This window comes from Cyprinodon tularosa, unplaced genomic scaffold (assembly GCF_016077235.1).
Source record: "Cyprinodon tularosa strain WSP-4 unplaced genomic scaffold, ASM1607723v1 ctg91, whole genome shotgun sequence".
Lineage (NCBI taxonomy): Eukaryota > Metazoa > Chordata > Actinopteri > Cyprinodontiformes > Cyprinodontidae > Cyprinodon > Cyprinodon tularosa.
The window spans coordinates 774,341-795,081 of record NW_024039685.1 but is presented as its reverse complement, the minus strand read 5'-3'; the positions used below and the strand labels follow the sequence as shown (position 1 = coordinate 795,081).

At 36.4% G+C, this 20,741-nt stretch overlaps 1 protein-coding gene across 5 annotated transcripts in view; it reads right to left on the bottom strand.

The window, feature by feature from the left end:
• Nucleotides 1-19,804, bottom strand: part of ppargc1a (peroxisome proliferator-activated receptor gamma, coactivator 1 alpha) — a 485,324-nt gene extending 465,520 nt beyond the window's left edge. For 2 of the 5 annotated variants that reach the window (XM_038274349.1, XM_038274350.1), the window contains exon 1: nt 19,609-19,804. In XM_038274349.1, coding sequence (XP_038130277.1) covers nt 19,609-19,692 — 84 coding nt within the window. In that variant the 5' untranslated portion in view covers nt 19,693-19,804. The remainder of the gene's footprint in view (nt 1-19,608) is intronic. The other 3 variants (XM_038274354.1, XM_038274356.1, XM_038274355.1) reach the window with 3 other exon arrangements.
• Nucleotides 19,805-20,741: the final 937 nt, after the last annotated feature.

Genomic DNA, 20,741 nt, shown 5'->3' with positions numbered 1-20,741 from the left:
TATGAGGATCAGCCTTCATTTCCACACTACAGTAATATGAACTTTAGTACATTCACAGTTGGACTGGACCACACAGGCCAGTTCATTCCTTGGACCTCTTTCAAAGAAGCTACCTATGCAGCTTATAAACAACCCTTGAGAGCTGCAGGTTTAAAGATACTCCGACCATATATATATATATATATATATATATACACATATATACATATATATATATATACACATATATACACATATATATATATACACATATATACACATATATATATATACACATATATATATATACACATATATATATATATATATATATATACACATATATATATATATATATATATACACATATATATATATATATATATATATACACACATATATATATATATATATATATATATACAGGTGCTGGTCATAAAATTAGAATATCATGAAAAAGTAGATTGATTTCAGTAATTCCATTTAAAAAGTGAAACTTGTATATTATATCCATACATTACATACAAACTCATATATTTCAGATGTTTATTTTGTTTAATTTTGATGATTACAAATGACAACAAATGAAAATCTCAAATTCATCATATCAGAAAATTAGAATATTGTGAAAAGGTTCAAAATTGATGGCCCCTGGTGCCACACTCTAATCAGCTAATTAACTCAAACCACCTGCAAAAGCCTTTAAATGGTCTTTCAGTCTAGTTCTATAGGCTACACAATCATGGGGAAGACTGCTGACTTGACAGTTGTCCAAAAGACGACCATCGACACCTTGCACAAGGAGGGCAAGACACAAAAGGTCATCGCTAAAGAGGCTGGCTGTTCACAGAGCTCAGTGTCCAAGCACATTAATAGAGAGGCGAAGGGAAGGAAAAGATGTGGTCGAAAAAAGTGTACAAGCAAGAGAGATAACCGCACCCTGGAGAGGATTGTGAAACAAAACCCATTCAAAAATGTGGGGGAGATTCACAAAGAGTGGACTGCAGCTGGAGTGAGTGCTTCAAGAACCACCACACACAGACGTATGAAAGACATGGGTTTCTGCTGTCGCATTCCTTGTGTCAAGCCACTCTTGAACCACAGACAGCGTCAGAAGCGTCTTGCCTGGGCTAAAGAGAAACAGGACTGGACTGCTGGTGAGTGGTCCAAAGTCATGTTCTCTGATGAAAGTAAATTTTGCATTTCCTTTGGAAATCAAGGTCCCAGAGTCTGGAGGAAAAGAAGAGAGGCACTTCATCCACGTTGCTTGAAGTCCAGTGTAAAGTTTCCACAGTCAGTGATGGTTTGGGGTGCCATGTCATCTGCTGGTGTTGGTCCATTGTGTTTTCTGAGGTCCAGGGTCAACGCAGCCACATACCAGGAAGTTTTAGAGCACTTCATGCTTCCTGCAGCTGACCAACTTTTTGGAGATGCAGATTTCATTTTCCAACAGGACTTGGCACCTGCACACAGTGCCAAAGCTACCAGTACCTGGTTGAAGGACCATGGTATCCCTGTTCTTAATTGGCCAGCAAACTCTCCTGACCTTAACCCCATAGAAAATCTATGGGGTATTGTGAAGAAGAAGATGCAATACACCAGACCCAACAATTCAGAAGAGCTAAAAGCCACTATTAGAGCAACCTGGGCTATCATAACACCTGAGCAGTGCCACAGACTGATCGACTCCATGCCACGCCGCATTGCTGCAGTAATACAGGCCAAAGGAGGCCCAACTAAATACTGAGTGCTGTACATGCTCATACTTTTCATGTTCATACTTTTCAGTTGGCCAACATTTCTATAAATCCTTTGTTTTTATTGGTCTTCAGTAATATTCTAATTTTCTGATATGATGAATTTGAGATTTTCATTTGTTGTCATTTGTAATCATCAAAATTAAACAAAATAAACATCTGAAATATATGAGTTTGTATGTAATGTATGAATATAATATACAAGTTTCACTTTTTAAATGGAATTACTGAAATCAATCTACTTTTTCATGATATTCTAATTTTATGACCAGCACCTGTATATATAATTTGTCTGTACTATCAACACCAAGTCAAATTCCTTGTAAGTGCAAACCTCCTTGGCAATAAACGTCATTCTGATTCCGATTAACCTCATACCAAAAATATCACACCCAATGTAAATGTTTTTTACTTACCTTATGCATCAGGTTATTTGTGCAAACATCTATAGATTTTAGATCAAGCTTTAAATAGATGGAAACATGCTAAAAGAGGATAAAATGTAATTGATTAAAGCATTGAAGAACTGTCTTGCTCTACATACTGTAAAGGCAAAGTAACTGACCTGCACTTGAGGTATGATTTATTAATTATTCAGATGACCCATGAATGTGCTTTCAAGATGTCAAAAAATGGGAAACAGACCAAGGCTTGAATGAGGAAGTTGGATGCAAGAGGAACCCTCTGGGGGTTGTCTCTTTCCTTTTAGACAAGCATGAGACAAGATTCTAATGCCAGTCTAAAAAGAAAGAAGATGCCTGAGCACAAAAATTTAAGGCAAGATATACACCCAAACAAGACTACTTCCTAATTTCAATATATTTGATTACATACGAATCCTTTTAAAAATTCAGAACACCTAAAACCCACTCCGTCCAGCTTAAAATGCAGTCAACACTGGATGTGTGCAAAGTTATGAGCTAAACAAACAAAGTAAACACACTGATAGTGTCCGTGATAACATCCTTGGCAAAATGAGAGAACTGAAGGTCAGTAATTGGGAGAAGGTAGGCGAACAGTGTTTGCTTTAGTTTTTTTTTTTTTTTGCTCTTGGCAGGGGTCCAGGTGGGCGCGTGCAGCAGGCTCCAGGGCAGTGTAGGAACACGCCTGTGCAGAGGTTAAGAAAAACAATTAATCGGCAGCAGAGATAATCAAAGGAACCTCCCCCACCAGACACCTCTGTGTTCAGGAGAAGCAGGAAAAGAGCGAGCAGAGGAGCGGGGAGAGACAGCCGGAGAGAAGATGATGGGAAAAATACTTGTTTACAGGCGCTGTTGGTACGATCAAAAGCAAGTGGGGTTCAGCTCCGCCACCGGGGCCCCTCCGTTTCAGGTGGAATTGATAACACTTCAGATGTACAATTCGGTGTTTGCGAGAGTGCGTTTACCTCCCAGTGAGAAGGCAAGGAGTTTTCACAGTCTAAGCTGCACTTCCTTTCATCTCTGATTTTTGTGAAGTACCAACAGATTGTCAATGGCGAGGAAGACATTTTCCCACACATAATCAAAGAATGCAGTCTGGTGCGCCTGTGCTCCCCCCGTCAGAAGATGCTGGTTTCAGACAGCACAATGCACAAGAAGCTAAAAACAAGATTATGATCACTGCTAACTCATATTGTGATTACATTAATTTAGCTGTGAAAACAAGCCTCTTACAGAAACTCAATTAAAATGGAGAGCGTCTAACAGTGTGTTTTCTCTACCTTTTTTTTTTTAGCCAACAGTTAACATGAATTTTCAGGAAAGAAACATTATTCTGGAAAATATAAGATTCTCCATGGACCCATGAGGAATAAAGCTTGTTGCTCCCTCTGCTAGTTCACATCTCCCTTTAGGGAGGAAATGTAGTAATCTCATTAATGATGATAGGTCTTTGCCATACAAGACCTTTTGACTCTTCTTACATGATATAACCACAAACAAATTAATACTTGTTAGCCTTGCTTATATATTATCTGTAAAGTCTGGAAAATATATTTAATCAGTCCTCTTTATTCTGATACCCCTAAATAATAAATGTGTTGACTCCACAAATCATATCTTTATGAAAGAGTAGTGAGAAGATAGATATTGTTTAGAGCGTTATTACATTTGCAATTCTCAGTGAAAGTCTTACCTCATCCTCTTCTATAATTTATGCATCTTATTCACATTTCTGTATCTCTGAGTAGATTTAAGTAGACATATGTGTGTAAAAGAAAAAAGTACAGAGAAAACAAAGTAAAGCCTATGTGATCATTATGAAATACATCAACATCTTGCAGATACCCAGACAGATGCTCAGCAGGTCAGCAATGACTCAGTGACGTTGCTTCTGCAAAGTCTTGATTAGATAATTCTCCATCCATATCTCGGCAATATGCTGCAAAGGAACAACGAGCTTCTCATTACACCGCTGACAGGCTCCGCATCTGTGGATCGCTGTCAGAAGCAAGATGTTTGGCAGCAACAAACTTGTTGATAAAACAAACAAAAGAGACGTATCCACTTGAAAATCAGATTGGTTATTTTTTTTTTCCTTTGGGAGGAGGCATTAAAGACACATCCAACTATAGTTAGAAAACCCCCTGGTCCGTATTTACATCCCCAGAAATTTTATGTTTGTCTTATTTATTTTTTTGTCACAGCATCATACCACACGTCTGAGCAGTTATAAAGCAGGGTTTTTATTTTACCCACAGGCGTGTTAATGTCACAGTTTGTTCTGTTTTTTTTGCAAATGGGGTTGCTCTAAAACAGGGATACACACAGTGTGGTCCGAGGCCCATTTTGGGGTCCTTAAAAGGATTTTGTTTGGTCAATGATTGCAATGGAATAATGGAACCTTTTGGGTGCAATAAAGCATCTTTTGAAAGTCTAACTTCTAAAAATTGTGGTGCAGTTTGTATCAGGGCACCAGATAATGTTTCCGATATTTAATTTTGCTTCATGTCTGAGCATTCTAACTCATTGAGTGTTAGTCAAAACATGAGACATTTGGAGGGAGAGGACTGTATTCCAAGCATCTCTGATTATGCTTTCCTTATATGAAACTTCCCCCGAGTTGGCCAGAAATTTCTCTACATAAAGAAAGTGCTCCATTTCCATTTTTACTTCAAATGTTCCCTTTCTACTAACAAAGACTCACTTCTTGTGAGAAAGTTGAGTGAACAATTTAGTTCGTCTACCAGCAGTGGGAAGAATACAATGCCTCAGAGGGTCATATTTCTGACCATTTGGAATGACTTTCTTCTCTCCCTCCTGGTGGTACAATCTGATATTATTCTCAAGAAAGAAATAAAAAGAAAGTGTTCTTTAAAATTGTTCCTATTGCCAGTATTCCCAAAGGATCAGCCTGTACCAGTAAACTGTGGCAAACCAGACTGCAGCAGTCCTTTCTTGCTGCGGCTCTAAGTTCATGTTGACCATAAAGTCAGCTGCTGTCAGCTAAAGTCACACCTGAATGCACTTATTGACGTAAGCCTTAACTACTAGAGGTTAATTCAACAAGCAAAACATATTAAAGGGATTGCTGACCTTGTTTTAGAAGCAGGGAGCTAAGGCAAAGGAGGTTCAACACTTAATCAAGCAAAAAAAAACAAGACCATTTCAAAGTCCAGCGTTTAACAAGAGATATGGGTTTCTTTAAACTGCACACTTACAATAACAGATTTTTTTTTTTATTATGTATATGTAGTTCTAGTCTCTGAATGCAGGGTATAAAAGCTGACCCTAGCTAGTTGGGTCAAGTATTAAAAAAAACTGTAAAAAATTGAAAGACAAAGTGAGTAGAAGAGGATACAAAGTGCTGAGTCACACCTATTGTCATAAAACTGAATTCTGACCTAATGTCCTCCATCATAAACCATCAGAATCAATGTCAAACCTCAGCACAAACTTTTTACCGCCAAAAAAGAATAACAAAACAGGCTTATATCAGAGTCAACCATATTATTGTTTAGTTTCTCTAAAAGGGTTTAAAAAAAACATCCAAGAGTCTTCATCAATTCATGCAGCTCACACCAGAGCAACCTGTATTTAGAGCTCTGATGTTTTAAAGTAGGAGGAGTGCAGTATTAGAGTCAGTATCTGATTAATATGCTTTCTGCTCTGTGGATAGCAATTCCCAGTTATGCTATCAACAGTACTCTACATTCCTAATGCTTTATGTCTTAAACTTTGAATGTGGAATCTGCAGATATCTGCATCCCCCACCCATTTTCACAAATATTTACCCACTGACATGGAACTCATACTAATACCTCAGAAAACAGATATGCATTATTTCATTTCTCATACTAAGCAGGGGATGTAGATTTTGGCAAGTTGGATGTGAAGCCTCCCAATATTGGCTGGCAACTTTCACAAGTATTCTTACAAACATGTTTAAAAGTTGCCACTGTGGTCATATTTCAATCAGTTTTCAAATGAAAAGGTGAAAGCTAAGAGCGATTCTTGTTCACGTAACAAGGAATGCAAATTCAGGGCAGGTAAGTGCTTCTCATTCAACTTTCTTGAGATCAAAAATGGAAAAACTGGATAACTAGCATTAGTAATTTTTCTATTTTTGTGCACACAATCATATAACAGGTACATTTTTAATTTTTCGCTGGTTTTGGAAACAAATGCTGAGAAAGCAAGTGGGGGTTTTATGCATTTTTTATGTTTTTGTTTTAACTTGCGCAGATTTCCTTGGTAGAAGTGCTTGATGGAAGACTATACTGAACTGCATTGTTGCATTGCTCGAACTCCTACATTGGAGAGTCCAAAAAACAGCTAAACAAACGCATGGTGCAGCAAAGGAAAGCCAGCAAAGGAAAGCCAGTGGCCACCACTGATGACAAAAAAGCTTATATCTTGGACAGAGAGGACAGATGGTTTGAAAGAGGAGTTAAGGAAGCCATCTTTGTTAAAAGAGATAGCCATTACTGAAAAGAGGGTGAGAATTGTGGTTTCATCTTCCAAACATCTAGGTGTGAGCTGACAGAACTGACAAAGACTCCTGGATAGGTGTCGCAACATTTTAAGAAAAACAGAGAAAGTCGCTAACCTAATTGTAACTTATTTTTAAAACAGTATTTTGTAAAGCTCAAAGAAAAAGAACTGCATGATTTAAACAGCAAGAGGTATAATTGTAAGGCGTCATTTTAATAGATCTATATACAATATACAAAATTGTATTAGTATTTATACATCTTCATACTTTGCCTCCAGGGAGTAATTTCTAATAGTATCCTTGATCAGCAGTTATCAAAACTACCATTTTGTCAAAGTTTTGCTTTTGGAGGGGTTCATTTTATTCATTCATAAGCATAGAGGTGAGTATGTTATTTCTAGCTGTCATTGCTCCTGCACAAACTTATCCTTGCCCCTCAAGGTAACATTACAAGTCTCTAGAACCAGTTTAAGCATCTGTAGATCAGGTAGCCAATGCCTCTGACAGAACTAGTGCCTCATGGTTCCCCATGCAGATAGTGGGCCCATGGGGTATGGCTTTACGTCAGTCCTTCCTGCTTGGCACTAGCTCACAAACTGCTACCCCAGGCCTGGCTTCAATGTGAGCTCCTGGTTCTGCAATATGGGGTGATGACATGCGTCTCAATTTTCTTGAAGTCGTAATGGCTTTTTGAAAGCCCTTACAGAGCTTAACATACTCAGAAAATTTTGTATAGACTTATGTTTGAATTTAAAACTGAATATATACTGTATTCCATTAATTTTTTATTTTTTTTGCAAAGAATTAGAAGCTTAATGAGAAATTGCTATTTTAAATAACATTAAACTAAATAAATATTTTTCCTCATATGGCAACTAATTGTTAACTTATCCTAAATAAAGACCATATTTACAGTGCTCTAAAAAAAGATTTATTCTCATTGAACTTTTTTACATTTTGCCAAGTTACAACATCAAATGCATAATATCTTATATGAATTTTAATTGATAGGCTGACACAAAGTTTTGAAGTAATAAGAAAATAGATAGTTTAAAATTGAAAAGTGTATCTGAATTAAGCCTCCTTTACTGCAATACTCTTAAAAGGGATCCAGTTGCACCGATTACCTGTCCCTACAGCGTAAGAGAACATTTGTGAACTGCTTGATAAAGATCAATGAATAATGCAGATAGGGAAGGACTGGAGAAGTTTAAAGAGGGGGTGGGTGATAGAGCAATATTCCAATATTTGAACATCTTACAGAGCTCTGCTCAGTCCATCAGCTGAGAAAAGAAAGAGTATGCCACGAGGGCAAAACCTACAGAGTCATAGCAATCTAGGACAACGATTTGAGACAACATTCATGGAGGCTTCTTGATGTGCAGGAATGAGACAAATGAAGTTGACACCTAAAGCCAATTACTGTAAGAATCTGTGTAATATGTGCAAATTACTGTTTATCGGATCTGACTGAGCTTTAACTGTTTTGCAAAACTAGAAGAAAAAGAAAAATAATTTGTTCAAATATTTTAACGTTCAAAAAGTTGATAGAGATATAAACTAAAAACCTGCAGCAGTAGCGGTAGTAATCAAACACAAATATAAATTCAACATTTAAATATGTATCTAAACATATATTAATTAAAATATTTATATTATTCTCAAGATGTTGAATATATATTCACCTATACTCAAGTCTACTGTATATGATTTAAATTTAGCCAAAACCATAATCTTTCTTTTTTCTTCTATCAATTTATGACAACTTTTCAATGGTTCAGTTGCTAAAGCATCAGAAAATAAATTTTTGATTAAGCATTAGGCTGGAGATAAAAAAAAAAAAGGTTTTGTTAGATTAGGTTCAATTTTGGATTAGTTTGTTGGTAAAACCATAAATCCCCACAGCTGGACTCCTGTCAGATAGCATTATAACCATTTTAAAACATGTCCTTTCATAGTGCTAATGATTATATTATATTTTTAAAGGGGAAAAAAAGCATATCTTTTTAGCTTGATAAGTGTTTTTATTCTGCTTCTGCTTAAAATGGAGCTCTTTTCAGAAAAAAGGGAAATCTGAAATGAAATCTACAAAATATTTCATGTACTTCTAGACAACTATGAGATATGTGTTACAAATAGAAATAAAAATAGGTCTAAGGTTTATTTTTTCTGTACCTCAGTTTTGTCTCTGGAGCAATAAGGTGTTCTAAAGCTCAATTTAGTTTCTTTTCAAGTTGTAGAAAAGATCTCAACAAGCTTTAATATCCTCTGAGTTTCCCAACTTTTATGTCTCTTTGTGATCTTAGGCAGAGGAATCAGAGAGCTCTCTCTATTAGCTCAGTCTACTCTCATACAGCTTTAATATCTTTTCTGGAGAGCATTAAACACAACATTCCTAAAATTGACTTCACATTTAAAACATGCGACTCTGAAACAAGGATAGAAGAATTAGATGTTGCTGTAAAACAGATGTCTATAGGCAAATCACCTGGTCAGGATGGTTCCTGGTCCTATGCTTTTCTGGGAAGACTTAAAGAATGTATTGAAAAAGATTATTTAATGCCACCTTTGAAACAAGGAGTCATTACATTATGACCCAAACCAGGAAAAGATATATCAATAATCTGAGGCCAATGCTTTATCGAATGTAGATTACTAATTATTCACCTTTATTTTCTCCAGTCAACTGAAAACTGATTTGGGATTAATTAAGGATTGGTCTATGCGCAACAATATTAGGTTGGTTCTTAACTTAATAGACTATAATTAGTTTAGTGAAGGTAAAAGCTTTGTTTTATTATTAGATTTCTACAAAGCTTTTGACTCTGTAGAGCATCCCTTTATAATTAAATCAAGGTATTTTCACTTTGGTGAAAGGTTTATAAAAGTGATTAATTCATTGTATAAAGATATTATTATTTCTGTCCCTCTCCCTGAAGGAACAAAAGGAGGATTTGAAGAGCAACGGGGAATCCAACAGGGTTGCCTCTGCTCTATTTTATTATTTTTTTTAGCTGCACAGTTTTAGCTGTTTTTCTTAAGAAAAGCCAAGATATTGAGCAGTTAAATGTATTTGGTTATCTTCTAATAATAACTCAGTTTGCTTATGGTACCACTATTTCTTCTGAAAGATGAAAAACAGATTCCCTTGGTTATAAAAAAAACAAAAAGATAAAAAGTTTTTCTAGAGCCTCTGGGGTATACTTAAATTTACAAAAATGTGAGTTAATGTCAATATACAATCATCAATAAAGCACTTTCTATGGGATTCCAGCAAATGAATAAATAAAATATTTAGGCATGATCATAAAGGATTATAGGGCATTAGAAGATTTTAATATTTTACATGTCATAAAGAAAAGTAAATTAATTCTTAATTCTTTACTACAAAACTAAATGTCAATTTTTAGACATATTTTGATCACCAAAGTTGAGGCACTATTTTGATTTAGATATCGGGCTTTTCCTTTGGCCATTGCTCAGTTTGCTACAGTGGCATCCGATGCAGGAGTTTACCCTGCAACTGGAAGGTTGTGGGCTCAATGTTGTTGTGTCTGTGCCAAATGACTTAAACTGTATGTGTAGAGAACTGATGTCCTATTACAGGCCCTCAGAGGGCTAGAGGGACTGTAACGTTAACATCTCACCTTATTTCTTTCGAGTGAATTTTAGGAGAAACACAAGGGAAAAAATTGAGACAAAATAGAAACTAAAATGAGGCTAAGATGAGAAACTCATCTCATGAGCTATAGAAGAGAAAGCTTTGAGCGGTAAAATTTTCCTCTGGGTACTAAGTCATTACACAGAAAAATAAGTGACTCATATGGATCACATACTTTACATAAGAGTGCTCACAAAGGAGCTTTCATTTAGCTGAGCCACTGAGTGTGCTGTAATGTAACTGGAGCCTTGCTGTAGGCAGCAGCAGACACATGAAAACATATATTAGTTCTTACTGCCTCTGAGAGCTCGCTGTGCAACCTGCAGCTCTTTTTTTTTTTTCTTGAAACGTCTTGAATGATAAGAGTTCACTCGTCAGAGCCAGACTGCCAAGTGCTGGCATGCATTTTGTCAGAGCAAAGTGAATACATTGCCTTTGAAGAGCGTCCGAAGTCTGGATGGGGGATTGGAGCCTGGAAATCCAGAGAAAAGAAAAAGACACGCAGGAAAATGTGTGATGAAACTTTCAGCACCATGGACAGCAACCCCCAAGAAGCCAAATGATGGGAGCAGAGTATGTGAGCAAAGCAGGGGGAGTTCAGTGGAAAGGCAATAAGTTTGTTTGATAATTAAGGAGAGGCAGCCTTCTCCTAAAGCCCTTTCGTGTCTCAGCTCCCCTCATGTCTGCTCTTTGAAAGTAGATGCATGGAGACACGCACATATGCAGGCATGTCCACTCCTGAGGCAGGACCCAGCTTTTTCCACAGTTTCTCCTCGTCTCTGTTGTCTGAGGGTGAATAATGTAGGGCCTTTACCCGGCGCTCAAGCATGAGTGGATAATCTGGCCACAAGGACAGGCTGTGTCAACATTTCCCTTTTGCTCCCTTATTTATTTATTTATTTATTTATTTATTACTCCACCCATCATAAAAGTTGTGGAGGCCAAGGAGAGGATGTTAGAGCAAGCTGGCAGAGCAGCTGATCTGCTTCCACGGGGTCTCATTTGAATCCTATTGCTCTTTCATCAAAATACAACTTGAAGACACTGCATATAAAGTATGTGAATTACTGAAAATAGAGGAGAAAAAAATCAGATGCTTAAATACATAAGTAGTGTGCTACATTAGAACCACAAAGAGCTGCTGAAATGCAAATATGATCATGGATATGCAGTGAACTTCTAAAGCGTCAACTCAATGAGCTATAAAATCATTACAACTGTTAGTAAAGCAATTCAATTTCTGCTAACTATTTTTAAGTGTTTTCCTACAAAAGTATTTATATATATTTGGTTTCTATAGAATTGATGGATAGGGCTTACAGATAGCAAATCCAAAAGTTTGTTAAACATGTTATTGTTAGATTAAAAAAATGAACATTTTAACACAGAAATATTATGTATTAGGGATGGGACGATTTATGAAAACCATCAGAACCGTTCGGTTCGACTGTCTCGGTTCGGTTCGCGTGTGTTGCGTTCGGTTCATGCGCTGCTCCTTTTTCTCATAGGCGAAGCGTTTACACTCCCGAGCAAAAGGTGGCAGTACTGCGACCAAAGCCAACCACCAGTAGTAAACAAGAAGAAGAAGAAGCGAAGCAGCTTAGCCGGGTGTAGCAGGGAAAAAAATCAGTTGCTGTGGAGAACTGTGTCGGAATGGCGAGTGGGAAAGAACTGGAGTTGGAAGACGTGCCAGCAGCACTTTATAGGTCCGCTGTATGGGATTGCTTTGCATTTAGAGTGACCTAGGATGACGGTGGAAAGAAAGTTGTGGATAAAAGTGCAACAGTGTGCGAGCATTGTGCAACACGTTTTGTTAAACACGTTTTGTTTATGCTAACAGCAACATGACCAACATGTCATGCTAACCCCGAAATCCCTCATACTCCGTCAGCAACCCCCGCTGCGCTCCAGACCGGCTGCTCAAAGCAAAGCCTACAGCCCCCACTGTGGCTCCCGTCCGCTCCCCTCTGAGTCCCTTGGAGATGGTAGAGAGCATGCGCCAGATGATTAAATTCAAAGCAGCAAAACATACGGAAATGATCCAGGGTTTCCGCGGATCATTTAAAATAATTACAATCCTTATTTTTGGGGGGATTTTTTCATTAATTCCATAAATTTTTATGGGATTTCGGTGTAACAATCAACATATATCGAACCGAACCGAAAACTGCGACTAGAAACCGTGAATCGAAAACCGAACCGTGGATTTTGTGAACCGTTCCACCCCTATTATGTATGGCCTCCACAATCATGAAAACTGCTGACCTGATATTTGTCCAGCAAACAGTTTTTAACCCTTTTACAAGGTGGGTAGTCACAAATGTCTATTACAATTGAGGCTGCCTATTCAGAGTGCTGTATAAGGAAAATATTAATAGGAAGTTTAGATTACAGAAAAGTTTTGGTTTGCAAAATAAAAAGGATGCATAAACAAAAGGGATAACCGCATCCCCCAGACAAATACAATAAATTTGACTTCAGCTTGAGTCAGGACCTTAAGAGCTACCAGACATATACACACCAGATGTAACGAGAGGCTACTGTTGAACCATACTGCACTGCTGCTCAGTTAACCAGTCCTTTTTCAGGTAAGAGAATATTTTTGCGTTTTGAAATTTAAGCGTTAAGACTCCAAATAAAGAGTAGAGAGAAACAAGATCCCATCTCTCCAAAATCAGTATGAAATCAGAAACCTTTGATGAGTCAAATTATATGTCATAAAGTCATGGCAGATCACTAAAACATAATTTTAAAGCACTTTATAATTATTTTGTGCTGACAAGCTTCATTGTTATACTGACTTTCATTTCAAGCAGTATTTGACATCTGCCAACATTGCTGAAAGTACCAATACCTGCTTTACCGACCATAGTATCGCTGTGCTTAATTGACCAGAGAACTGACCAGAACTTAAATGTCATAGAAAAGCTAGAGTATTGTCAAGAGCAAGACAAGACAAAGACAAGTTTAAGGGCATTTCTTAAACAAGCTTGTCTAACTTGACAGCTCAGCAGAGCCACTGATCACCTCTATGCTTACACGTCTCATAGGCAGTCATTCATGCATAAGAAGCCCAGACCACGTGGTAACAATTTATTTTACAGTACACCAATAACCTTATAATGCCATGGTAATAACAAAGCAAGTAACATTATATTACTAGGTAACAAGAGAAACTATGGAGAATTTTGGTAAGTGCTGTGATTCAGATTTTAGGGAGACAAGGTAAAGTCAGACTTAGATTTCAAACAGTCTTTACCAGGTAACTCCGTCATTTCACCGACAGCAACAAATGTGTTATTATCTAGAAAAATGCTATTTATTACTTGGCATATAACAGAAAACCAAACCTAGAATACAGCAAGCTAATCTCCTTAACTAAACTCTTATTTGTATGTCACTTGAGTTCAGTTTTATAACGCTTTATTTACCTGCTCATACATCACAATTTACTTTGTAAGCAGTTGGTAGGAGATGGCAAATAAATGAAACTGAAATGTGGTGACCTAAAGGTAATTACCAACCAAAAGTATCCATTGTACATAGTAACATGCGTACAATTATAAAATTACATGGAGGTAATTACTTTTAAATTATATAGGTTAATTTTGGAGTAATTACCAAATAAAGTCTTTGTTGTTACCAGGTAAAATATTGCAACTTGCTATGTTATTACCATGTTATTAAAAGGTTATTGATATAATGTAAAAGAAAGTGTTACCGATCAAGCATATAGTACTTATACCATATAACAGATGGAAATATTTTTTTTAATGTCCATAAACAGCCATGATTATATCAACATCATTATATTATTATTTTTAGCTAATTTGTATTCTGAATGTGATCGGACTTTTCATTTAAAGTCAAATAAACTTCTAGCCATTCCACAGACTGTCTCAGCACAAGCAATATGTGCTTGTGTAGTATTTATTTATTTAAATAAATAAACATTTACTTATGTTTTCCTGATGAAACATTTTTAAAGCGTCTCCATTAAGGATGACCATTGTTTTTTTAATGTATTAATTATTCATGTCTTTTTATAGCACTGAATTATGACCCAGTGTTTTAGGAAGATTTCATTTTGCTCAAATATTGACAATAAGACTCTCGATTCTGGTCATCTGGCCATCAAGTACAGACAATTTCTTAAATAGTTATTGCAATGATTGTATGGCTTCTGCACTTCTCTTTAGGTAAAACATAATTTAAACTTCTCCGTGACTTTTCATGACAATCCATGCTTTAAAAATATTTCCTAACAGCATAACAGAAGTTAATGATTCTGTAGACAATTATTGTGTTAATTATGTTTTCCAGCTGGAAATGGTCACATTCAAAACCAATTTCAGCTGATTTATGAACACTTTTAATCATTCACTCACAAACACGTCCAAAATTTCTGCTAGGATTAAAACATTTCTGTTCAACATCACCCAAATGTGCCGCTTCTGAACTGATGTGCTGAAAACTCATTGTGCAGCTGAAACTGCTAAGGATTTAATTGCTGCTCTTTTTAACAAAATGCCATTCCCAAAGACTTTAAGATTCTGAGTGATGTTTGCATCTGGTTTTTGTTTCTTTTCCGCCTAAATAACTCTTGCATTATGTCTCGCAGCACAGCAAATCAGGCGCTCTGGCTTTTTTAAAGAGCCTAATCCTCTTTAATTTGTGATTACTCGTAATTCAAATGGCAGCCCACTAAACCTCAGGAGAGTGATTGTTTAAGTGTCCTCCTCCGCTTGTATTTTTAAAATCTTTTTGTAACCTCAACGCCTGATCACTGAGGAATGTGAACCTATCGTATGTATATCCTCAGCTCTAATGGTAGCATTCAACTAAATTACCATAAAAATTGCTGTAGAGAATATTTTGGCATCAATCATTGAGCGTAAATTGCTAAATAGCAGGGAGACCTCTTAGCATTCGGAGAGTGATTTCACCAGCCTACTTGTGGCAGATGATTTCAGCCACTCTCAGAAATTAGAATAAGAGATTTCACGCAGCACACCATGAGTGATTTTTTGTTTGTTTGTTACAAAAGAAGAAATGATTGAGATAAAGGGATTGTTTAAGTAATTATCTCCAAACACTAGCAAAACACCAGGATGCAAACCATACCTCCAAACCTGGTATGGTACTGTATATATAGACTTAAGTAGGAGCCAAAATTAGTTAAATTACTTAGATAAATTATAGCATACATAGTTTAGGTTGGAAAACAGTGAAAAAAAAATCTCTTTTAGATAGAAGTAGGAATAGTTTCATCATGCGTTTTCAGGCTTACTCAGAGAAATCAGCAGATGGGCACCAAATAAATCAGATAACACTGCTTTTTCAATAACATTAGCCTAAAGCGGAGTAGGTGTGCATCTCAATACTCAGATATAAAAGAGGTCATGGAAGGCAAAACAAAGTTTAGATTCTCATAGATGAATAACGATAATTCAGTGGGTGAAATGGACGAAGTTCAAACCCCATCAACACAAGATCCACCATAAAACGGGCGAATTCAAACAAAGCATTGAATTGAAGCCAATTCGGGGATGTTGCGTTATTTGGTTCTGGTCTGTACTTTTGTCACGCCCCGAAATTGACATACAGACCAGCCCACTGGTTCGCTGGCCCAAGAACATGAATAGAGGTAGATGGAAGACACCAGTTTAGCTGTTTAGCCTACAGTTAGGTTTACTTCCACAAGATTTACAAAGCTGGCAGTTTCTCTAATCAAAATGAGCAAGGCTGAAGAGTTCCAGGCTGCACGGAAGAAGGGGAACATTTTGAGTCTTCCCAAGGATCCGAAGACTCGACAGGCATGGATTATTTTTGTATATCACAAGATCCCTGCAAAGTTTGATGCTCAGCGGTTCATTTACACTAAGCATTTTACCAAAGACAGCTTTCAAAATCGAACCAATCCATCAGCTGGGAGCTCTAGCGGATAAGGGCAAGCAGTCAGTGGGGGACGGAGAGACCGAACCCGGCCCGTAGCTGCGGTAGCTGCGGCCCCATCACCGGGGCATACACTCACCAACTCGGGTTTGGTCGCTCCGTCTCCGACTGGCTCCGGACATGGACCATCCCCAGAGCTCACGGCTCAGTTCTGCTGCACTGTAGTCGACCAAAATCGGACGAATTTTGAAATTCCCCCAGACATTTTTTCGGGTATGAAAAGTACGACGTGTCCAGGAAAAAAGAGGTCCCTACCAGATCAACAATTTGTTTCAGTTAGTGAGTGCTTGTTGCTATGATGCATCTTTGCTCAGCAGCTTCACTCGTTGTAAACCAACCAATCAGTGCACAGCTCATCTAAATATTCATGAGCATACCATAAAAGGAAGGAAACCTGTCGTTGCATTAGGGCTCATAGAACAGCAAATATGCCATTTTCAGCCCAACCAATGTTACACACCCTATTCAGAGACCTTAAGGACCAGCACCAAATAGCCTCTATAATCATTCAATGACCCCTTTAAGTTTATTTAACATACCATAGTGACAGTTCCATGTATTCATGTTCATCTTAACACTATGGGAAGCTTAAAATCTCAAAATCCAATAAAATAAGATATTTAAAATCAAACAATCATATGTTTCAGCCATTATTTCTTCAATTTTAACAGCGCTAACCAAACCAGTAAATGATATATTTCAAAAAGTCAATAGATCACTTTTGCATTCAAATAATTTACATAAATTAACAAATAATTCAGTAGACATATCTTTATCTTAATACATCAATCAAAATTACAAAGCATACAGTGATGAACCACTCCGTTATTTTAGTGCTCTTCTGAAGCTAATCTGTAAGACTTTAAAACAAAGTCAGTGTATGGGGATAACACTGATATTGATAAAGGTGATTAGTTAACCATTTACCTGCTGTGTAGGTTAACCAATTAGAGAGTTGGTCCTATTTCTTAAGCTTCAGCGGTGTAATAAATTTAGACTATGAAACCCAATATAAATAAAACACAAAGTAATCAAAGTTATAAATATGATTGGAATTATTTTCCAAATCACATTGATTTATTTTATATCAAAACTGTGGATCATTTATTCATTCTTACTTATTTCTGTAATATATGTTGTTTTTTTTAATCATATATTATCATGACTCAAATTATTAGTTATATTTATCGAAATGTGGTCTATGCTCTTTTAAATTTACAAATTAATTGAGGAAAAGTAACACACCAGCATATTGAATTGATGGATTGATTTAAAATGATTTACCAAATCCAATAAATGTACATATTTAGCTATGTTTTTTAATCTATATATTTATTTCCACTTTTATTTTAAGAATAATCTCTAAAATATATTTTTGTATCTATTGATTAAATCTAAATGGCACATTTTGATGGAGGTTTAAAGGGAAAAAAAATAAAATAAAAAAATCTAGCATCAAATAAATGGGTGTATATGTATAAAGTAATCAATACTTGTACAATGAAAGGGGAAATGAAAAATGAAATAGTTAAATGTATCATTCAATGTACCAATAAATAATTAAGTTGACCATCTATCTATTTAACATATCATTAAAATGATGAGAGATACCCTTTATTTTATAGATTATTAAATTATGAAATCTGCCACTGCATAAGTTAATATTGACATTAAATAATAGTTTTTTAATAAGTTAATTTCCATAAACATTTCTTTATTCCATTTATGAAGTTATTTCAACTGTCAACTTCATTCATCAAACTCAGTCGCCAGGACTAATGCTGTTTCCATAAAACGGTGACGTCTAATTCACTGCTTCTCACTGAGAAAGACGAGACAACTTCACCCTGTTTTTTTTATTACTCTAAAGTAAACATTTGAGGTTGTAAATATTTTTAAAAACGTGGTCCCATTTATTTACAGCAGATTGGATGAGAACTCCAGCCTCTGAATTCCTAGTTTAGACTCTAGCCGATGTTAGTTAATGGATGGGGCTAAATTTGGTTCTGTTGAATGCTCTGGCAACTCCCACTACACCAGACCACAGAAAGCTCTCTTATAGGCTTATTAGATGTATTTTAAAACAAACTAGGTGTTGTGGCAATTTCTGTAGTTTGTAATTTCTACCAATTTAGTTTTCTTCTTTGGGTAGTTAGAATATAATTAAGTTAATTTAGTACAAAAATGTGTAATCTATTTTTTATACTTTGAATTCTTTAGATTATGTCGTTAATTGTTAGACCCACCCATTAATTTGAGTAATTAAGAATACACTAGGTGCTGGGTGGATTGTTTGGTAAATGTCTGGTATAGACGGAAGGTTTTGTAAGATTCTTTTTGACCACTTTTTTTAGAGTTTCAAGAGTTTTTTAGTTTTTCAGTTAGAATAATTTGCAAGACATATGTAGTAATTATTTTGCCTATGCTTTTTACAATAAATATGTCAAGTCGGAAGTGCGTACAAATCCCAAAAACTACCTGTTATCATTCACAGACTTTGTAGGAAATGTTGATCTTTTTAGAACAGAAGGCCGCGAAAATTTTAAAAAATGTTAACCTTCTTCAATAATGACAACAATGACTCAAGAGTAAAAGAAAAACAGGAACAATGTTTCTTAGCTTGCTCAGTGAGAAACAGCCAATCAGATGTCAGAGTTTTAAGGAAGTGGTCCTGCCTCCTTTACTTTGATGGATCTATGATAGTTTCAATTTGGTGCGGTGCAGTCACATTAAGTAATTTTTTAAAGACAGAAACAATTATATTGATTTCTTAAAATTAAATAAATACATTTAAATATATAATTATATACATAATTTATTATATATTTATAAAATAAAAATCTGATTTATTTACACTTTTAATAAATTAACACATTTAAGTTAAATATTTATTGTATTGTGGCACTCCTCGCCCTCCATACATTTGACACAAGAAGAAAGTGATAAATTTTCAAAATAAAGGACTTCTTGAAGTTTGCAGATTTAGAATTCACACACTTACCTGAAAGCACGTGTTGCAGAATCAGGCAGCACCTGTGTCTGTCTGTCCATGTTAAAAATAATCATTCCAAACATATGATCCATTTCAGTGTTTTTTTTTTCCTTTATAGGATTACACCTTTATTTCACTTATGGCAACTATTAATTTTGAGGTTAGACTTGGTGCTTAGAAAATTATAAAGACAACATTTCAGCTTCAAAGAAATGATAAGAAACATAAAGTTAGTAAAGTTGAACCTTGTTTGTTTCTCCTTGCAAAACTTGTTTTGTTTTTTCCCCCAGCATCTGGTTTGCAGCAGCCAGCTTTATTTAGCAGAGATTGGTTGGAGAGATCCGCCCTACCTGCTCGTAGCAAGTCTCCCAGGTGAGGTTCAGGAGGCAGGAGGAGGAGAACAGCTCCTCTTCGGTCCGGCTGTACCCGTCCATGATGAGCCAGTCTTTCGGAGGGAGCAGAAGATTCTTGATTTCTTTTTTTCTCTAAGTCTTTTCTTAGACCGGTGCGTCTTTTCTGCGTTTGGTCTGAGCTCGGCTCGCCTCAGCTGTGTGGACGTTATTAGGAGAACAGCGGTGGTATGCAGGCTGCTGCTTCCTTAGTCACGTGGTTCGTCCTGTTTCCCCTAAAATAACCGAGGTGGGATGCGTCTGGGTGCGCGCAAAAACGCATCCCAGCAGCTCATTCAGGTGTCAGCTGAGGGTCAACACTGATAGAGCCATGGATCTGCTTTCACTCAATAAAGTTCTATCTGTTTAGACCTAGATCCTTTACTCTCTGTAGAGCAGATGGACTTTTTAAGGAGAAAAAAATATCTTATTGATTTGTTTTTCTCTACTGGGTTATCCTAACAACTTGTTCTTTTCTAGAAGATCTGAACTTTCAAGTTCAATCAGGGATAGTAATAAAGTACCAGATGGCTTGGAGCTTTTACCTTTTCTATATAGCCCTTAGATGCATCTGCATTTATCAGAATATAATTTCTTTCCATATTTTAATTTAAAAATAAATTACAATGCATCCCTTACACACAGGCTCATATTTTAAGCAAATATGTAGTAAAAAAAATCTGAATTGTTGTCCACAGACTGTAAAAGAGTGGTCTGCAGCTGGTGGCTCTTTGTAACTTCTACAATGGCTCATACAGTCAGAGGTGGAGCTAGATGGGGGGCCAGGGGTGGCCATGGCCACCCTTAGCAAATCATTGGCCAACCGTACCATTCCCCCCCCCCCCCTCTAATACAGATGATGGCACCAGTAATACTCTCAACATTTCATTTTTTGTGGTTAATTATACACATCAATATACTAACATCAAAGATGATAAGTACTGAATTCATGCTCTTTTCAGAGCTAGATGTTGTGTTATATGGGGTAAAGAGAAGAATGTGTGTCTCTGCAAGTCATCTAGGAGTCTTCAGTGAAATTAAAGATAAATAACAATTTAAATAAAAAATGAACACATAATCAACCTATGTTGATA